This window comes from Chanodichthys erythropterus, chromosome 9 (assembly GCF_024489055.1).
Source record: "Chanodichthys erythropterus isolate Z2021 chromosome 9, ASM2448905v1, whole genome shotgun sequence".
NCBI classification, from domain to species: domain Eukaryota; kingdom Metazoa; phylum Chordata; class Actinopteri; order Cypriniformes; family Xenocyprididae; genus Chanodichthys; species Chanodichthys erythropterus.
This window is the reverse complement of record NC_090229.1, coordinates 38564452-38582265: the sequence shown is the minus strand read 5'-3', so window position 1 is coordinate 38582265 and position 17814 is coordinate 38564452. Positions and strand designations below refer to the sequence as shown.

Genomic DNA, 17814 nt, shown 5'->3' with positions numbered 1-17814 from the left:
ATTGAACTTAAACTTCCCTGTTGTTTTGCAGAAGAAAGAATGGCTCTGTCTGAACTGTCAGACTCAGAGACTGATGTCTGGTGGACTTGACCCTCTTCCAGTTCTACCTTCATCTCCCAGCCGTCAACCAGCGGGTTCACCTCGGCATCAGCAACTTTCCAGCAAGCAGCAGCAAGGACTTCAGGCAATGTCACCAAAACAGAAAGCTCCAGTTTCTCAACAGAGTGGTTTCTCTTCTCCCTTAGCTAGACCAGCAAGTGATCTAAAATCATCTGCACAGCCTACTACAGCTACAAAACCTCCTGTGTCTACCACTACTGCATTTACTTGTGAAGAAGTGAGGAAGGAAATTGCACCCAAACTAGATAAGGGGCCTGACCTTGATGATAGGGACAATAAACCAACTCAGAAGAGAGGAACAACAGAGTCAATTCAAACACCTACTAAAGATGAAAAGAAAGAACTACAAAGTATTACCAGACACTATGAGGTAAGCCATTGGGTCATAGTAATGTATCCATAATTTTGAAATTATTTTTTTATTTTTAATATATAAGAGGTGCAAGAAATGTTTTTGTTAAATCATTAATCTTCAATATTTTTAACCTTAAAATTACTTCCAAAAAGAGGCCAAAATGAAATTGCAAAGTGAACTTTTCATTGCTTGTTGCATAGTATTGTTAGATTTTCAATAAACAATGCTCATAAAAGAAGATTTTTAGATTTATAAAGAGAGGGCTCAGTGTACTGATTGATAGAGTATCACTCATAAAGAAGGAGTAGACTGAATTTATGTTGTGCACTAGCATTTGTATGTCTAAGTGTATCTTTTGTATTTATGTGTTTTTTGGTCTCCCAGGAAAACAGCAAGACAAACAGCAATCATGATTTATCAAGGAGCCCACAGAGCTTGAGTGATACTGGCTATTCCTCTGATGGGATCTCCAGTTCACATAGTGAAATTACTGGACTTATCCAGGAGGAAGAGCTGAAGATGAATGAGAGAGGTCTGACTGGGCACCACACACCACCAAGTCCATCTGAGCTGAATAAGCTGGAGAGCTCCATGCGACCCCTTCTAGAGTCTAAATTTTCATCTGAAGGAGAAAGAGCACAGGACAAAAAGCGAGGAAAGCAGCAACATGGTGACATCAGGAAATCTCGCTCAATATCAATCAGTCCAGAGGAATATGACTCAGATGAGGACCTTGAAGGCATTATGGAAGAGGAGGAAGATCCAACTGAGGGAGAGTTTAGAGCAATTCCTGCTGTAGCAGAGAGCAGTGGCCATAAAAAAAGAAATGTCGAATCTGAAGAGATTACTGATGAGGAGTTTATGAGGAGGCAAATTATGGAGATGAGTGCAGATGAGGAGAATGAGGAGGAGGATGAAGAAGAGGAAATGGAAGAAGAGGACGATGATGAGGATGAAGGCTATGGCTACAAAAAGCTAAAAAAGACACAAAAGCACATCAGTGACTCAGGAAAAGAAAAGCGCCGTCTCACTTATCACTCCAGTAGCTTTGAGGAGGAGAGTAAAACAACAAGTGATATATACAAAGGATCAGCTGAAGAGGACCTCATGGCCTCGCAAGGAGGGTTACGCAGATTCAAGACCATAGAATTAAACAACACCAGCAGTTATAGTCGAGACATAGAATTAAACAATGACAATGACCTGAGTCTTGACAGAGAGCCTGAGCTGGAGATGGAAAGCCTCACTGGTTCTCCAGAAGAAAGGTCAAGAGGGGAATATTCCTCCACCCTCCCACCAACCACCTCTAGCTACACCTCGGGGATATCCCCTACTTCCATATCCTCTATGGAAGATGACAGTGACAGTAGTCCTAGTCGCAGGCAGCGTCTGGAGGAGGCGAAGCAGCAGAGAAAGGCCAGGCATCGCTCCCATGGCCCTCTTTTACCCACAATTGAGGATTCTTCAGAAGAAGACGAATTGAGGGAAGAAGAAGAACTCCTAAGGGAGCAGGAAAAGATGAGAGAAGTGGAGCAACAGAGAATACGAAGCACTGTCCGGAAAACAAAACGTGACAAAGAAGAGCTAAGAGCACAAAGACGCAGAGAACGATCCAAGACTCCCCCCAGCAATCTATCCCCCATTGAGGATGCTTCTCCAACAGAGGAGCTAAGACAGGCAGCCGAGATGGAGGAACTACACCGGTCCTCCTGCTCCGAATACTCTCCTTCAGCTGACTCAGATGGCGAGGGCTTTGACATTTCATCAAAGCTGTACAAATCTGGTAGTGAGTACAACCTACCAACTTTTATGTCACTTTATTCTCCTACTGAAAAACCACAAACTACATCATCTACAGCTGCTGTAACCACTTCCTCTAGTGGCAAACAATTAAAAAGTGCAGAAGAAGTATATGAAGAAATGATGAGGAAAGCAGAGATGTTGCAGAAACTACAAAAGCAGCAGACACAGCAGCAATCGGGCTCAGGTCTGATTTTGCAACAGTACAGCACAAACACCTATCAAGAGTCAGACATTAGAAACAGACAAGATATTGAGGATGAATATGATTATACTGATCAAGATGATATTCACTATCAGAATGAGGAGACGGTTGATATCTATGAAGAGATCCGCCAGACCTCACAAAACATTTCAAAGCAGCTTGATGACCAAGTAGAGATGGATGTGTCCTACTCAGAAAAGCAGTTACTAGATACAGGCTCAGCCTTTGCTAAGTTGCTGGAACAAAGCAATGCTTTACTGACTCCTGGCACAAGCCCCACCCAGCTCTCAGCACCAGTATCATTTTCTGAAACTGGGACAGGAGGGCGGATACCTGATGTTAGAGTAACTCAGCATTTCTCAAAAGATGGGCCCAAAGACAGACTTAGAAATCAAACTGGTAAAAATGGTATTACACCAGCAGTTGCTGCCACAACTATTGCTGCTTATGGAGTGTATGCCAGGGAAACAGTCACTGTCTCTCAAACAAGTGCCAGTCAAACAGTGTCAACCACACAGCCCAATGTATATGGTCGGCAGACTACCACAACCACTGCTAGTGTTTCAAATGTGTCCCACAAAATAGCTGCAATCACTCAGGCTTACAACCAAAGAGAAAGTGCTGCAAGGAAAATACCAATCAGCAAAGGAGTCCAAATGAGGGATAATTCAACATCCTCAGAAACTATAAATGAATCTGGCCCAAGTTCAGTTAGGTGTTATACTTACCATGAAAGGAGTCCACCGGTTTCTCCCACTTCATCTCCTCTTCATAGTCCAACACGATCTCTCGCTAGGAGAACAGCTGAGCTTTCTACTCAGACAGTTATCCCTTCAATGTTAGCTTCATCTGGGAATGCTTGTCACACCTCTCCATTTATGGCACAGGGCACTCAGACTTCACATGGGGTTGTTTCACCATGCCTTTTTAGACAGCAGTCCTCTCAAGATACCTATTTTATGGTTAGGACAGAAGAGCTTGAGCCCACTAGCCCACCAAAGCCAGTTACCGTGAACACAGCTACATCTCCTTTGTCTTCACCGACAAGGTTTAGTCGCCAATCAACATTTGATGCATACTCACCTCCTGTCAGCCCTCCTGATACCCCACCATCACTATCACCACAGCATGGTTTCTACAAGAACTATAGAGCTGAAAAAGTTAGTGTTGGAACTAGCATGGTCACCACTGCTAGCATGTACACACGTGGATCAATGTCAATGGAAAACATTTCCCTTTGTCGCATTTCCACAGTTCCTGGTACTTCAAGAATTGAGCAAGGACAAAGGTTACAGAGTGGAAGTGTAGTAGATCTACGAACTGGCATAAAGCCAACACCATTTATCATGACTGACCAAGGAATGGATTTGACTTCCTTAGCCACAGAATCTCGAAAATATTCTGGGTCTGTAGAAGGAAGCCCCATTCGTCAATCCACAACTATTCAGCCCTTAATAATGAACCTGAATACACAGGAGCAGCTGCATTTAGTAACACCAACAGCTACAACTATCAGTGTTACTGTTGCTGCATCTATGTTCATGTCCCAGCCTAAGCACCCTGTGCTGTATTGTGATCCTCTTGAAAACAGAGTTGATTTGGGCAAAGATATGGGAACAGTAGTTTGCCTGGCACCAAACAAGCCACCACCAATTGATCCATCTATACCAAAGATTGATGCAAAGCTGGAAGACCTGAGTATCCAGCAACAGCAGTTACTTAAACAGCAGCAGAAGCTTCAACAGCAACAACAACTTCTTGAGCAGCAGCTTCAGCAACATCATCAGCTTCAACAACAACAAGCTGCCTCTTTTGCTAAGTTGAACTTATCTAGCCAACTACCTCTAATCAAAAAGGATGTGCTTGTCACTCAGACAAGCACTGCCACAGAGGTTAATGTCATCTCACCGGCTATGACATCTGAGGTTTATAGTGTTGGAGGTCCACTTGAGTTAAGGGGAAAGCAAGCAGAGACAGGAATCATGAATCTAACAAATGTCAAGCCTCATATGATGATGGTCCAGATAGATGGTGCTGCACAAGGAGCTACTATCACACAACTCATCAAATCAGAGGAAGGCCAGGATGCAATGAATTTAACTGGACAAATAAAATCAGAAAATCAAGTGACATGCTGTGACATGGTTTATAACCTGCCCTTTGGTGGCAGCTGTGTGGGTGGTCCATTCTCTCAAAAACCAGTCACAGATGATACTTCTAAGCTATCATCAAGAACACCTTCCACTTTACCACAGCTCTATCAGCAAACTGATTTACGGCAAGATGGACAGACATACCAAGATTACACAATTAAATCATATACATTGCCCCTCCCTGGACGCCTTCAACCATCCATGTCTGAAACTAACCTTGCAGAGGCAGGGTTGTCATCATATTCAGCAAAGCTTGATTCCCATTTTCATGCCTCTGGAGAATTATTCACAGATACAGTAAAGGATGGCTATGACGGAGGGTACCTAGGAATGGGGCTTCAATATGGCTCCTACACAGATCTTCGTCAAGGTGATGTTGCAGATCTACCAATTAGAAGGTACAGCTCCCTGACCAATATTGGCCCAGATTATGGATATTACTCAGGTGATTTTGCAGAGTCTAATCTTGCCCAGTACAGTGCCACAACTGCCAGGGAGATAAGTCGCATGTGTGCAGCTCTTAACTCCATAGACAGATATAGTAGTAACCCTGACATATTACAGCTGGGCACCGAAAGAAGCAGTGGTCCACCTAGTAGAATTAATCTGCACCAAAGTCCCAGATTTGGTTTCAAGTACAGCCAAGATGGAAAGCCTCTTTCCCATAGTCAAGCTCTAACTGATCTCATAAATGCAAGACAAGCCAGTCTTCGAGCTATGTATCCATCAGCTATTAGATCAGCTGATGGCATGATCTATTCAACTATAAACACACCAATTGCATCCACAGTTCCAATTACAACCCAGCCAGCTTCAGTGCTACGTCCTTTATTAAGAGGGGTATACAGACCTTATCCTACACCAAATATGACACCAGTACCTCTGGCAAGCCTAACTAGATTGCCACTAGTTCCAAGGACTGGGCAGTCACCTTTCCAATGTCCTACACCTAATCCTCTCCCTGTTACAACATCTACAATAGTACCTGAGTCTCTAGCTATCACGACAGTCCAAGATACCCCATTGTACCTTGGCAATTCTCCAGTAAGCTTTACAGTAGCTGGAACTGTTACACAACCAAGTCAGTCCTCTTCTGTACCTGCTGGTCCTATCACATCGGCACCTATTTCAACACCAGTGGCCTTGGCAATGAGCCAACCTGAGATCCAGCTGCAACCAATGAATCTATCTCAGCACCACCTTCAGGCCAAGGCCACTGCCCAGCCTCCTATACAACACCAACAACCACAATCTAAATCATCTGCTCAATCCTATTCTCCAGTGAAGGGTCATCCTATTGCTCCCAAAACACAACCACCCCCATCATCTCAAGGGGGCAGAACTCCTGCTACTGCTATCAGAAGTCTTGCTCCAACTCAAGAAAAAGAAACAGAGGAAAGACTGCATCAACAGCAGGAACAGCTTTTGCAAATTGAGAGAGAGAGAGTGGAACTGGAAAAATTGCGACAGCTAAGGCTCCAGGAAGAGCTTGAGCGGGAGCGTGCAGAGTTGCAAAGACACAGAGAAAAAGAGCAGATGCTAGTACAGCGAGAGATTCAGGAATTGCAGAATATAAAGCAACAAGTTTTGCAGCAGCAGCAAGCTGAGAGAGAAAGCCAGTTGGTCCTGCAGAGAGAGCAACTAGCTCAACAAAAACAGCAGCTTGACCAGATACAATCTTTGCAACAACAGTTACAGCAGCAGCTTGAGGAACAAAAGAGACAGAAGACTGCAACAGCTGTGGCTGCAGCCAGTTCAAATACTCAAATCCTCAGTGATCAAGGTGGCAGAATTATTCAGCCACAGGAATCAGCCTCAGATATGTTGTATAATGATGTTCAGGTTTTCTTAAGATCCCTACCGAGTTCTACATCAGAAATATGCTTGAGAAATAGTGAAGATCAGACAGAAGTCTGGTCCATGCGTAAACAAAGATCCATGCCTCGACTGCACGATGGAAATGAGGGAGAAGTGACAATGTTCCCTTTGCCCCAAAGGCTTGTAGACTGCAGTGTGCAAACAGATGATGAAGATGGAGAAGAGAGGTATATGGTATCAAGAAGACGACGGACTAGGCGCAGTGTGGACTGCAGTGTTCAGACAGATGATGACGAAGACAAGGCAGAGTGGGAACAGCCAGTTAGACGCAGACGTTCCCGTTACTCAAGACATTCTGCTGAATCTGGTGTAGACCACAAGTCCGAAGCACCTCCATTTACCTCTTCAACTGCTAAGACAGCATCCTCCAGCATTGCCACCCAGACCATTCGAGACTGTTCTAGCCAAACAGAGACTGAGCAGCTAGTTAGAGTATCCCCAAGCATACATGTCACCATCCCAGACCCCAGCAAGGTTGAAATTGTCCACTATATTTCTGGTCCTGAGAGAACACAGAAGGGTCAAAGCTTAGCTTGCCAAACTGACCCTGAGACTCAGTCTCAAAGCATAGTTATTCCACAGATAAGCATTGCTACCACTGTCAGCCCCACCAGTATCCAGTTAGTTGGTTCAGCTGATCCACTCTCCCCAGGTCAGCAGAGCGCTGTGAAGTTTGGGAGACGGAGGCCAGATCCTTTGGAGTTTGGTTACCAGCAGCATCACCTGCATAATGAGTCTCTGTCCAGCTTGATCCGGCAACAACCTAAATCTCCACAGGTGCTGTATTCCCCTGTTTCTCCTCTTTCTTCACCACAACGCATCATAGAAACATCATTCTCTTCTAGTGAGAGGCTGAATAAAGCACATGTCACCCCGCAGCAGAAGTCCTGTATTGCCGAGCCATCACAGAGACATCAGGCCCTTCCCCGCCCAATGAAGAATATTCAGAGATCTATGTCAGACCCTAAGCCTCTCAGTCCAACTACAGATGAAAATACCAAGGCTAGGATTTCACTTTATCAGCAGCAAGCCCTTCAGAGTCAGGTATGGGTAATTTAGTATCTCTTTGATTGTAAACTTGCACTTGCTTTGTATAAAAGACAAAATGAACTTGTGAAAAATTAGTATAACACAGGTGGTCTTGTTTCTGCTGTTTTCTATATTATATATTTATATATATACAGAAAATGTAATTATTGAAGTGGTCTTTGCCATGAGGTTGCAGTATGATACTAATTATATATGTCTGCAAGAATGAGATGCTAAAAAAATGGCCAGTTTGCATATACCTTGGATATCCCCTGGATTTTTTTTTTTTGCTGGTGTCATATTGATTCAATGTAGTTTGTTGTTGTTTGTTATGGTGTTGTTGTTTTTTTAGTTTTCCGCTTACAGTACAGTATGTGCAGTATTCAGAAAGTAAATTCAAAATATGTTTTCACATTCACTTTTTTGCATTCTTGAGTGGAGTAAATTACCTTTCAATCAGTTTCTGGGACCTTTTTTGCCTGCTTGTGCCACAGACGTAAGAGAAACTCTAATTATTACAGCAGCAATACAATGTATTGTTGTATATAAGGCCAAAAAGGCATGATAATGTGTTTGGTCAGAATCAATATTGATTACAATAAGAATCTTTATAAAGTGGGCAGGAATGTGCACTCTTACAGTTTTATATCACATTAAACCAGTAGTTTGAGCTATGCTAGTAGTTATGTGTAGTACTCTAATATATAACATTGTGTTGTACTCTGTATTTCATGGTCCTGGCTATTTCACTCTTCCCGGACCCTGTGTCTCTGCAGCTGGCAGCCTTGCAGCAGAGCTCCCTCCTAAGGAAGGTGAAGAGGACCTTGCCAAGCCCTCCACCAGATGAGACACAACTGCCTATGGTCACACCTAACCTATCCCACATACTTGTGCCCTCTCTGCCATCTCTGAAAGGGAGTTCTCGTTTAGCTGCAAAGGCCAGTCTACTTAAGGACTTGACCCATGAGCTGAAGGCTGTTGAACAGGAATCTACAAAACTACGTAAGCAGCAGGCTGAGTTGGAGGAGGAGGAAAAGGAAATTGACGCCAAACTTAGATACCTGGAGTTGGGCATCACACAGCGAAAAGAAACTTTGGCTAAGGAGAGAGACAGGAGGGAGCTAACATACCTGCGCTGCATGGGTGATTCGCGAGACTATATGTCGGATTCTGAGCTCAACAATCTTCGCCTGACAGCTGCGGCCTCATCCTTTGAGAGCAATGGGCTAATGACCAGACCTAGCACGGCACCACTCAGCCAATTTACTTGTGAGCTGAACACTGCTGCCCAGTTTCCCCCCACATCATCTTTCATGTCGTACCAGTACCCCCAAAGTCACCCACCGGCACCTACCCCACAGAGCACAGGTTTCAACCAACCTCCCTATCCGTCAGTCTCCCAAGCTCAAGCTCTCCCCCAACCCACCCCCTTGCAGACTTATCCAACCCTATCTTATCAGGTCCAAGGGACATTTCCCTCCCAACTCTTCCCACCGAGCCAGCCTCCATATCCAACAGACACTTCAATGGCACCTCCAGCACAGCCAAGTCAACCAGGGTTTCAGCCTACCCTACCACCTACTGGTCCAGTCCCTTATCCAACCCACAGTACACCATACCCAAGCCAGGCACCCCCCTATCCGGTCAGTCAAGCAAGCAATTATCAGCCACAGACAGACACTCTCACTTTTCACCAAAAGCCAAGACAGACATCACTTGCTGACCTTGAACACAAGATGCCCACTAATTATGAGGTTATAAGTAATCCTACAGTTGTAGTAGCAACCACTGCCCAAGATATCAGTTACAGCCAGCCTGGTTTGGGTTCATCTTATGGCCAATACAGCACAACTATGGCAAGCACTTATGGTCCCTACTCCTCTTCTGTTTCAAATACATATGGTGGGTCTTTAACAACCTCCGCAGCCTCTGGTTATGGGCCATACACAACAGTTTCATCCAGTAGTTATGGGCCGTACACAACAACTATTGCAAATACTTATGGATATACGGTAACTACAGCCAGTTCCTATGGGCAATATAATACCATTCCTACCAATACATATGGGCAGACAACACTATCTGACCATGTGCATTCAATGGACAGCCCCTCTATGTACTCCAGTGAAGGCCTATATGGATCCTCCAACCTAGATCAGAATGTCCCTAGGAACTATGTCATGATCGATGACATATGTGAACTCACCAAAGAAGGCATGGGCACTAGTTCAGACTCACATCGCACTGAGGGTCATGGACGATATGGGAGTGACGGACTTCACACTCGAGGGGGGAGCTCTTTTGGCAGACCAGAGGATGAACGTGATGCAGATCTGTACGACCAGCATCATGGCAGGGGTAAGAGCACCTGCAACTACCAAGCACAAGGGGCAAATACGCATGGCCGGGTAGTGGGAAGCAGTAGCATGGGTGGGGGATCATCATATTACTATGATGACTGCAGTCACTCAACACCTACATGGGCAGCGCAAAGGCACTCCTCAAAGAACCTGTGCCCTTCAGCCGTCATGTCCTCCAAGAGGAGCAAACATCGCAAACAAGGCATTGAGCAGAAGATATCCAAGTTTTCCCCAATTGAGGAAGCTCATGATGTGGAGGCAGATCTGGCCTCCTACACCATGAGCACCTCTGCAACCAGTGGTTATGGCTCAGGTTCCCATTACCATAAACTTCAGGATGGCATCTATGGTCTACGGAGTACTTACAGTCCACAACGGGGCTACTATAATGATGAACGTCTCTATGGCAATGGCAGGTCCCGTTCAACTGGCTATGGCATGGACAAAATCTCTCCCTGTGAGAGGAGCTACAGAAGCAGGTCATATGAACGGGACCGTATAGATCGGTCATACCACAGCAACTATGGCCACAGTGTGCGCCCCACTTTGCAGTCTCAATATTCAGAAAAGGAGAACTCCCACCTCATGACAAAGCTCATGGGTGTTGGGAGGGCTTTCAGCTATCCATCAAATTCATATGGTTCAAGTCACTCTCTACCCGATGTGCAGGACCATATTCGAGACCTGCCCCGGACCCATGTCTACAAACCAGATGATATGTATATAATTGACGATATGCATTGTGCTGTTTCTGACAGCGAAGGTAATTGGGAGCTGAATGCCAGCGTTACTGCCCACTTTAAACATCCCCCACCCACCCAGAGAAAGACAGTGAATAGCTGAAGTAAAGAAGTGAAAATCAAGTGCATGCCCATGTTTTGTCTTCAGGCAACATGCAGCTTTCAATAAAACTGACTCTCTGTGTTGTGCTCAGTTCCAAAAACTGCATGAGTTGTTGTGTGGTCTCTTTGTTTTTGCCCACTCTTGTTCTTTTCCAGTGTGCTTCATTTGTGTGTGATATTGAATGGTTTTGACTTCCAAACCTTTTAATGAAAAAAAAAATCTCTTATTTCTTATATTGTTTTTATGTTGTGTGTTGATTTTAAATATATTGCATGCTTTTCATTTAAGCCTGGCTATTTTTGTTCTTCTTTTTCTTTTGCATGGCCTCAGTGTGCAATCCTCTTTCACCATCAGACATCGAGATTGATTGTGATCTGCTTTTGGTTTCCAAAGCATACCATCTTGGTCAAGAGGAGACAGACTGGTTTGAGAAGCCCCGTGATGTTCGTGGTTCCCGTCACTATGGCAGCAGTGGTCATTCTGGGAGGCGAGGCCATGTCAAGCACACATACCATGATTATGATGAGCCACCAGAAGATATTTGGGCACAAGATGATTATGGTCAAACCCGCCATATTTCCTCGAGAGAGCACCGCCATCATGGCAGTGGAAGTTCTGGTAGGCACTCCTCACGCCACTCAGATGAGCCTCGTTCCTCTCGATCATCACGTTCCTCAAAGGATCCATCCATGCGGCATGACTCCCGCTCCTTGTCATCTTCAGGGAGGAGGGGGGACTCTCGTTCTCAGGGCTACCACTCCTCAGATTATTCCCGTGACACCTCAGGCCACCACCATAACTCCCGCTCTGGAAAACAGTCCTCCCACCACCAAGGGTCCTCCAGCAGGAAGCAACAGGACCACCCCTCCTCATCCAGGCAGCAAGGATCCCTTGGGCCTGGACAGAAGGGACCAGGTGGACCTTCAAGTTCAAGCAGGCAAGCTGTCTCCCAGCCACCTGTTGATGGGCAGCAAGGTCAGCGAACACAGCTTCAGCAGCAGGCACAGACACCAGCTGCCAGGCCGGGGTCACAGATATCTGCCACAGGTACAGCGCAACCACAGTTAGTACAAGCCCAACAACTGCAAGCTAAACCCGGCCAGACTGGTCCAATGGCTCGACAACCCACCTCAGTAGCACAGACCTCCCCAGCTGCAGTAAGTAAATATTTTGAGATATAAAGTAATTTAATTTAATTTAAAAGTGGAGTATCCTACTCAGCATGTTCCTGTGATGTTTATAATCTTTAGTCTTAATGAACATTATGGATTAGATTTATGAAAGCTTGCAGGAATATGCCACAGAATATTTTAAAGTTCTTTAAGTCTATGGTTAGACTGAGCCATATTAGTAAGTATTGTAGGTTTTTTAGAGTTTTAAAGTTCATTAAAGCTATAGTCCACCAAAAATAAAATTGCTGTTAATTTACTCATCCTCAGGTCATTCAAGATGTAGGTGACTTTCTTTCTTCAGTAGAACACTAAAGATGATTTTTTTTTTGTAAACCCATGTTTTTTGGTGCAGGTCAACAAATGCCATCACTCTGAAAGTAAAAAACGCGGAACAGGCAACACAAAATTAAGCCCTGTGGCTCCTGATGATATATTCTTATGAATGGTCTATATACAGTCTTATGAATCAAAACCATCAGTCTGTGCAAGAAACTGAACATTATTTACAACATTCTTACCTGTAATCCATAGCCTCAAGCTTTATCTCGCATAGTGCATGCACGATAGCAAAATAGCATTTCAATGCTCCATTGTCTACTGACGCATGCGCAGAGGAAAAATCGCGCATGAAATGACACCATTACTGTTTACAAAAGAAAGGGAGGACGCGTGTGCAGACCAAATGTCTTCACCAGCAGTTTAACACCAGCAAGTAAAGCAGTTTAAAAGAAGCTGGTATTATGGTGGTTGATGATTCTGATGTAAAACAGGTTTTGTTCATACCCAAATATACCAATCAAAAACTGAGAGAGCTGGAGGAAGCAGTGGCAGCACCTTAACCACAGGCCTTGGAGAGACAGAGGGCTGTTGAAATGTGGTGGTGCTCATGTTATCAGTGCCATGGTATGATAGCAGAGGTAGAGAGTCTCTGTTGTCATGAGTAGAGCACTGAAATACCATTTTGCTGTCGTCTATACGCTATGCACGAAAAATCTTGAGCTTCAGACTCTTCTGAATGCACAAAGGACCCGAGGCTATGGATTACAGGTAGTAATGTTGTAAATAATTTTCAGTTTCTTGCACAGACTGATCATTTTGCTTCATAAGACCTCAATTTACTGTCAGGAGCCAACGGGATTTATTTTGAGTTGCCTGCATCTTCTTTTTTTGACTCTTAACATGACAGCACCCGTTGACTTGCAATTTATTAATTACCAAGGACAATGTGTTCATGTTTAGTGTTCTACTAAAGTAAATTAACAGCAGATTTTAGATACCAGGGGGACTATTCATTTAAGAGCCAGTGTAAGCTAACAGAAGTTAGATCACTGTGGCCAGATGAGATGGACCTTGTTCTTTTTATCTGTTTTACCTGTACCTGGTTTATTACAGGTCTTGCAAGGCAGCACTGATAGTCCTCAAATATTCTGGATAGGCCTTGTTCTTCTGAGCCTGTAATACAGAAACATCATAACTTAAAATCCCATCCTATCTGTTTATCCATGGTAATTTCACTTAAGAAATAGAACTTTTTCAAATCTTAGGTCAATGCAATGCATAACAACGTCTAAGTGGCTCCAATGCTGCATTTCCTTTATGCAAAACTAAACCAATTCTATTATGTTGCTGCCTTGCAAGTGCTGGCATTTTTTTCTTTTCTAGGAAGTGCAAACCTACTTTTTCTTCTAATGCCATTCTATTAGTTACATATGCATAGTTACATAATCTTTTGTCTATATGTTCGAATGAATGCCTAACAAATTTCCTGTATTCACCATCTCTGTTCTATACTCTGTTCTGTTACAAAACTCCCCTTTCTTTAGTGCCTGCTTAAGTTATAGATTGAAAGAGTGAGTTATAGTTTTCTTTTAAACAGTTAACATATATTTTAAATCATGAAGGTTAAATCATAATATTGATTTTGTTTAATTTCACATTAAATATGTATTTTTTTTTATTTCAAAAATAAAGCATAATTACATATCAATTGGACTAAACTTTAACTTAAAATATAAGTAACAAACAGTTTAAATATACTGTATGAATAAGTGTATTTTATAAACATGTATCTCTTGTCTCCAATAGACTAAACCAGAGCCTACCCCTGTCACTGCTATTGGAGCTAAAGCAGTCCCCAGTCAGCCTGCCAAAATAGCTCAACCTCCACTTACCGGGATAGGTAATTGTGCTCGGCCTAGATTCACAACAATCACAATCGAAGGACAGCATTTTTTTTGCTTTTGAAATTCTAACAAATTACATATGCATGTCATATTTGTATTGTGCTGTTATTTATTTAGTGTGGATTTCTTTTGTTGTAATGTTAGCCGTGCTGCTCAGTGCTCTCACTAAATACTAGAGATATACAAGTATGATGATTTTTACATCTTCAGTGATTAAGACACCTATAAGTAACAATGAAGTAAATATCTAGTTCAGTCATGAAACTCTAGATGTCACAGGCTGATCGGTCCTTTACATGCAATCTGTTAGCAAACACATAATTTACTACACGGCACAAGCTGATTGTCCTCTGCTGATTCTGAAGCTTACTTGCTCAACCTTTGAATAGTTTTTGATGTAAGCAGGTCCAGAGTTTCCTCTGAAACCCTCCACCTCCCCCAGCGCCACCTGTCTAGATCTGCTACAGGATTTATGTATGCTTATTCATGCAGCAGGAGAATTTCTTACATGCAAGCCTGGCCAAAAATAACATTGTACCTATACCACTGAAATACCATCGGCTTTTGTGGGGGAAAACACGTTACACCAAATAAATTAGTGAAGAATGAGTGTATATTTAGTAATCCGGATTTTGATCTGTAAATATTGGCAATACAGCCATGTAATGACAGTGTATACTTTGAAGAAAATGCCCTATAATGATATGTAATCATATTTGAAAACACTTGATATTTAGTAAGAGCAGTAAAAAGCATGCATGCATGAAAGGAAACACTGCAAAAGTGGCAAAAATAAAGAGACAGCAAGTTGTGCAAAAATGTCATTCTTTTTACGGGAAAAATTTGACATGTCATGCCAATGAGAATCCTTGTGATAAGGAATTTCTCCTAATGGACTTCCGGTGGCAGAGAATTTCAAGTTGAGTGCAAGTTTGGTGAATTTGCAACATTGACCAATTGAAATTTTTAATTTTGGCAGTGACATCTTTGTGAGTGGTACTTCATGACAGTTACACAATGAACAAGGCAATAATTCAAGTGATGTCTACTCAACCACTTCTTCATAATATAAAGTGTAATAAATGTGCTCTTGATGATTAATGAGTGGTTACTGACTGATCATTAAATTATCTTGGATTACTACCAAGATTTTCCATCCATATCCATACCTAAATGAAGTGGGATATATGAGTCTGTTGACAATGTTCCCATAATTCTCTAGGCTCCAAGGCTCCTCCGAGGCCTGGAGGAATTGGCAGTGCAGCCGCAGGTCAGACGGGTGTAGATGGAGATAGCATGCTGTCTAAAATTTTGCCTGGAGGAGCTGCAGAACAGGCTGGCAAACTAGGAGAAGGTGAGCAGAGTTTCCAAGATGTAACTAGTACTTTTAGTCAGTTATTATTAAAGGCATAGTTTAAGTAACACATGGGTTAGTCAAGGAGTCTTATTAACCAATGTTTTTTCTGAATTATTTTTCATTTGCAAAAAGGCATGTAATCATATGTACATACACAATATTTTTTTATAATCTATATTAATCTATTGGTTTTCTCCTTTTATTTTCATGTTCTATTTTACTTTAATTTTTTTCTGTGACTGGCACAGCCATCTCTGGATTTGGCAAGAAGTTCACCTCCTTGTGGTGAGGAAGTACATTTAAAGGTGGGTGCAACTGCTTTTCTCTTTAGAGGTCACACAGAATAATGGTCCATCATTAATAGGTAACTATGCAGGACAAATTAGTAATTTACATTAACACTTCTACTAACTAATATGGAAACAAGATTAACTAATGAGATAGTTGCTTATAATCAACAATATTTACTGAATGTAGCCTTATTAAGAACTATTAACTATAACAAATTAAATGAGCAATATCACACAAGTAGCCGTGCGATATCGCTCTTTATACAACAGTTTGTTCTGGTTCTCAAATCTGATTGGCCGAGAGGTCTTTCCAGCCATGTAATATTCTACCAGTATCGCCACAGTAACCGTTTCACACTTTGTATCACTCTGCTGTCAGCATTCTCACAGTGAGTGTCATGGCGGACGAGCAAACCCACCATATTTTTACAGAAACCTGCGTTATTTTGTCACGGAATGTAGTTTTAATAGTTTTTAGGCAAGAATGTAGTTGTGTAGACCTCAGATATGCTATTTATATGTAAACATAGTGACTATTTGAATGTGAGCTCCAGGCTGTTCAGCACTCGTGTACCCGCAGAGAACAGCTTCATCTCGGCCAGTCCTTCGGGAATTTGCCGCTGGCTCTTATGTAGATAGTGGTTAAACATGAGGTATAATTCATTTTGGGTATATCAAACAGGCAATCTTTGGTCTTATTAAAGTATTAGTTCACTTTTAAATAAACTTTTCCTGGTAATTTACTCATCCCTATGTCATCCAAGATGTTCATGTCTTACTTTCTTCAGTCGAAAAGAAATGAAAACATTCCAGGATTATTCTCCTTATAGTGGACTTCAATGGACTCCAGACGGTTGAAGGTCAAAATTAGTTTCAGTTTCAGCTTCAAAGAGCTTTAAACGATACCAGACAAGGAATAAGGGTCTTATCTAGCCCTTGTGCGGTCTTCGTTTGGGGGCTACACTCGTGGTCCTCAGGGTCTCTGGAGTTGGGCAAAAATCTTACACTAAACCATATAAAATGATCCATGTTATCCACATGTTAGAAATCTGGGCCTTTTATAAAGTGAATTTTACATAAAAAGCAGTTTATGCATAAAACCTATTTTAAAAAATATTTTTAATTTATTTATATAAATTTAAAAGATATCACAAATCCTCCAAAAACTGCACAAATGTTGAGTAAAAATATTAATAAACAGAGTAAAATTACATTGGTTTTTAAAAAATATATTATATTGTTACAAAATTACATTTTGTTGCCTGGGGTCCCCAGAGACCCCAAAGACCACAAGCGTAACTTTTTTTTTTTTTACACTAACATAAAAACAAGATATCATTCCATTTTTTTTTATTTGTAGATCTTAAAAGTGTTAACCACTCTACAAAGTCTCATGCCATTTGGACAAAGGGAATTTTTTTTTTATTTGAGCAAACGTCGTTTGGGGTCTCAAAAGACCCAGAAGACCGCACAAGAGCTAGAGAAACGATCGGTCATTTTCTAAAAAATACAACCGTTTATGCTTTATAAACACAAAATATCGCCTTGAACGTACTTCCCATTTCCACATTCTTCAAAACGCTTACGCTGAATGTTCTACGCCTTCCCTATTCTACTTACGTAACGAACGCTGCGCCAGTTTCGTTTTTTTTCCATAAGTAGAATAGGGAAGGCATAGGACATTCATTCACTGAAACTGCAATTTGGACCTTCAGCCTGTTGGTAGCCATTGAAATTCACTATATGGAGAAAAATCCTGGAATGTTTTCCTCCTCCTTTTTGACAGACGAAAGAAAGACATGAACATCTTGGATGACATGGGGGTGAGTAAATTATCAGGAAAAGTTTGTTTAAAAGTGGACTAATCCTTTAATCTATTACTTGTTCCAGAGCTAACAGATTTGGCTTAAGGGCTATATTAAGTTTCATAACTTTATATTTACATAAACTGGACTTAAATCCTATACTATGCGTCCTGTGCTTTTGTACGTTTGACTGAACTGTTTGCTTGTGTTTATTTCCTATTGTACAAACTTCTTATTCTGTTATAATGGCTATTGTTTTTCATT

At 42.1% G+C, this 17814-nt stretch overlaps 1 protein-coding gene across 1 annotated transcript in view; it reads left to right on the top strand.

The window, feature by feature from the left end:
- Positions 1-15744, top strand: part of bsna (bassoon presynaptic cytomatrix protein a) — a 42799-nt gene extending 27055 nt beyond the window's left edge. Inside the window, exons 4-11 of the mRNA XM_067395542.1 lie at positions 32-490; positions 860-7555; positions 8317-10663; positions 11137-11900; positions 13216-13218; positions 14001-14094; positions 15321-15452; positions 15704-15744. Of these exons, the coding sequence (XP_067251643.1) occupies positions 32-490; positions 860-7555; positions 8317-10663; positions 11137-11900; positions 13216-13218; positions 14001-14094; positions 15321-15452; positions 15704-15744 (10536 nt within the window). The remainder of the gene's footprint in view (positions 1-31; positions 491-859; positions 7556-8316; positions 10664-11136; positions 11901-13215; positions 13219-14000; positions 14095-15320; positions 15453-15703) is intronic.
- The last annotated feature ends 2070 nt before the right edge of the window (positions 15745-17814 follow it).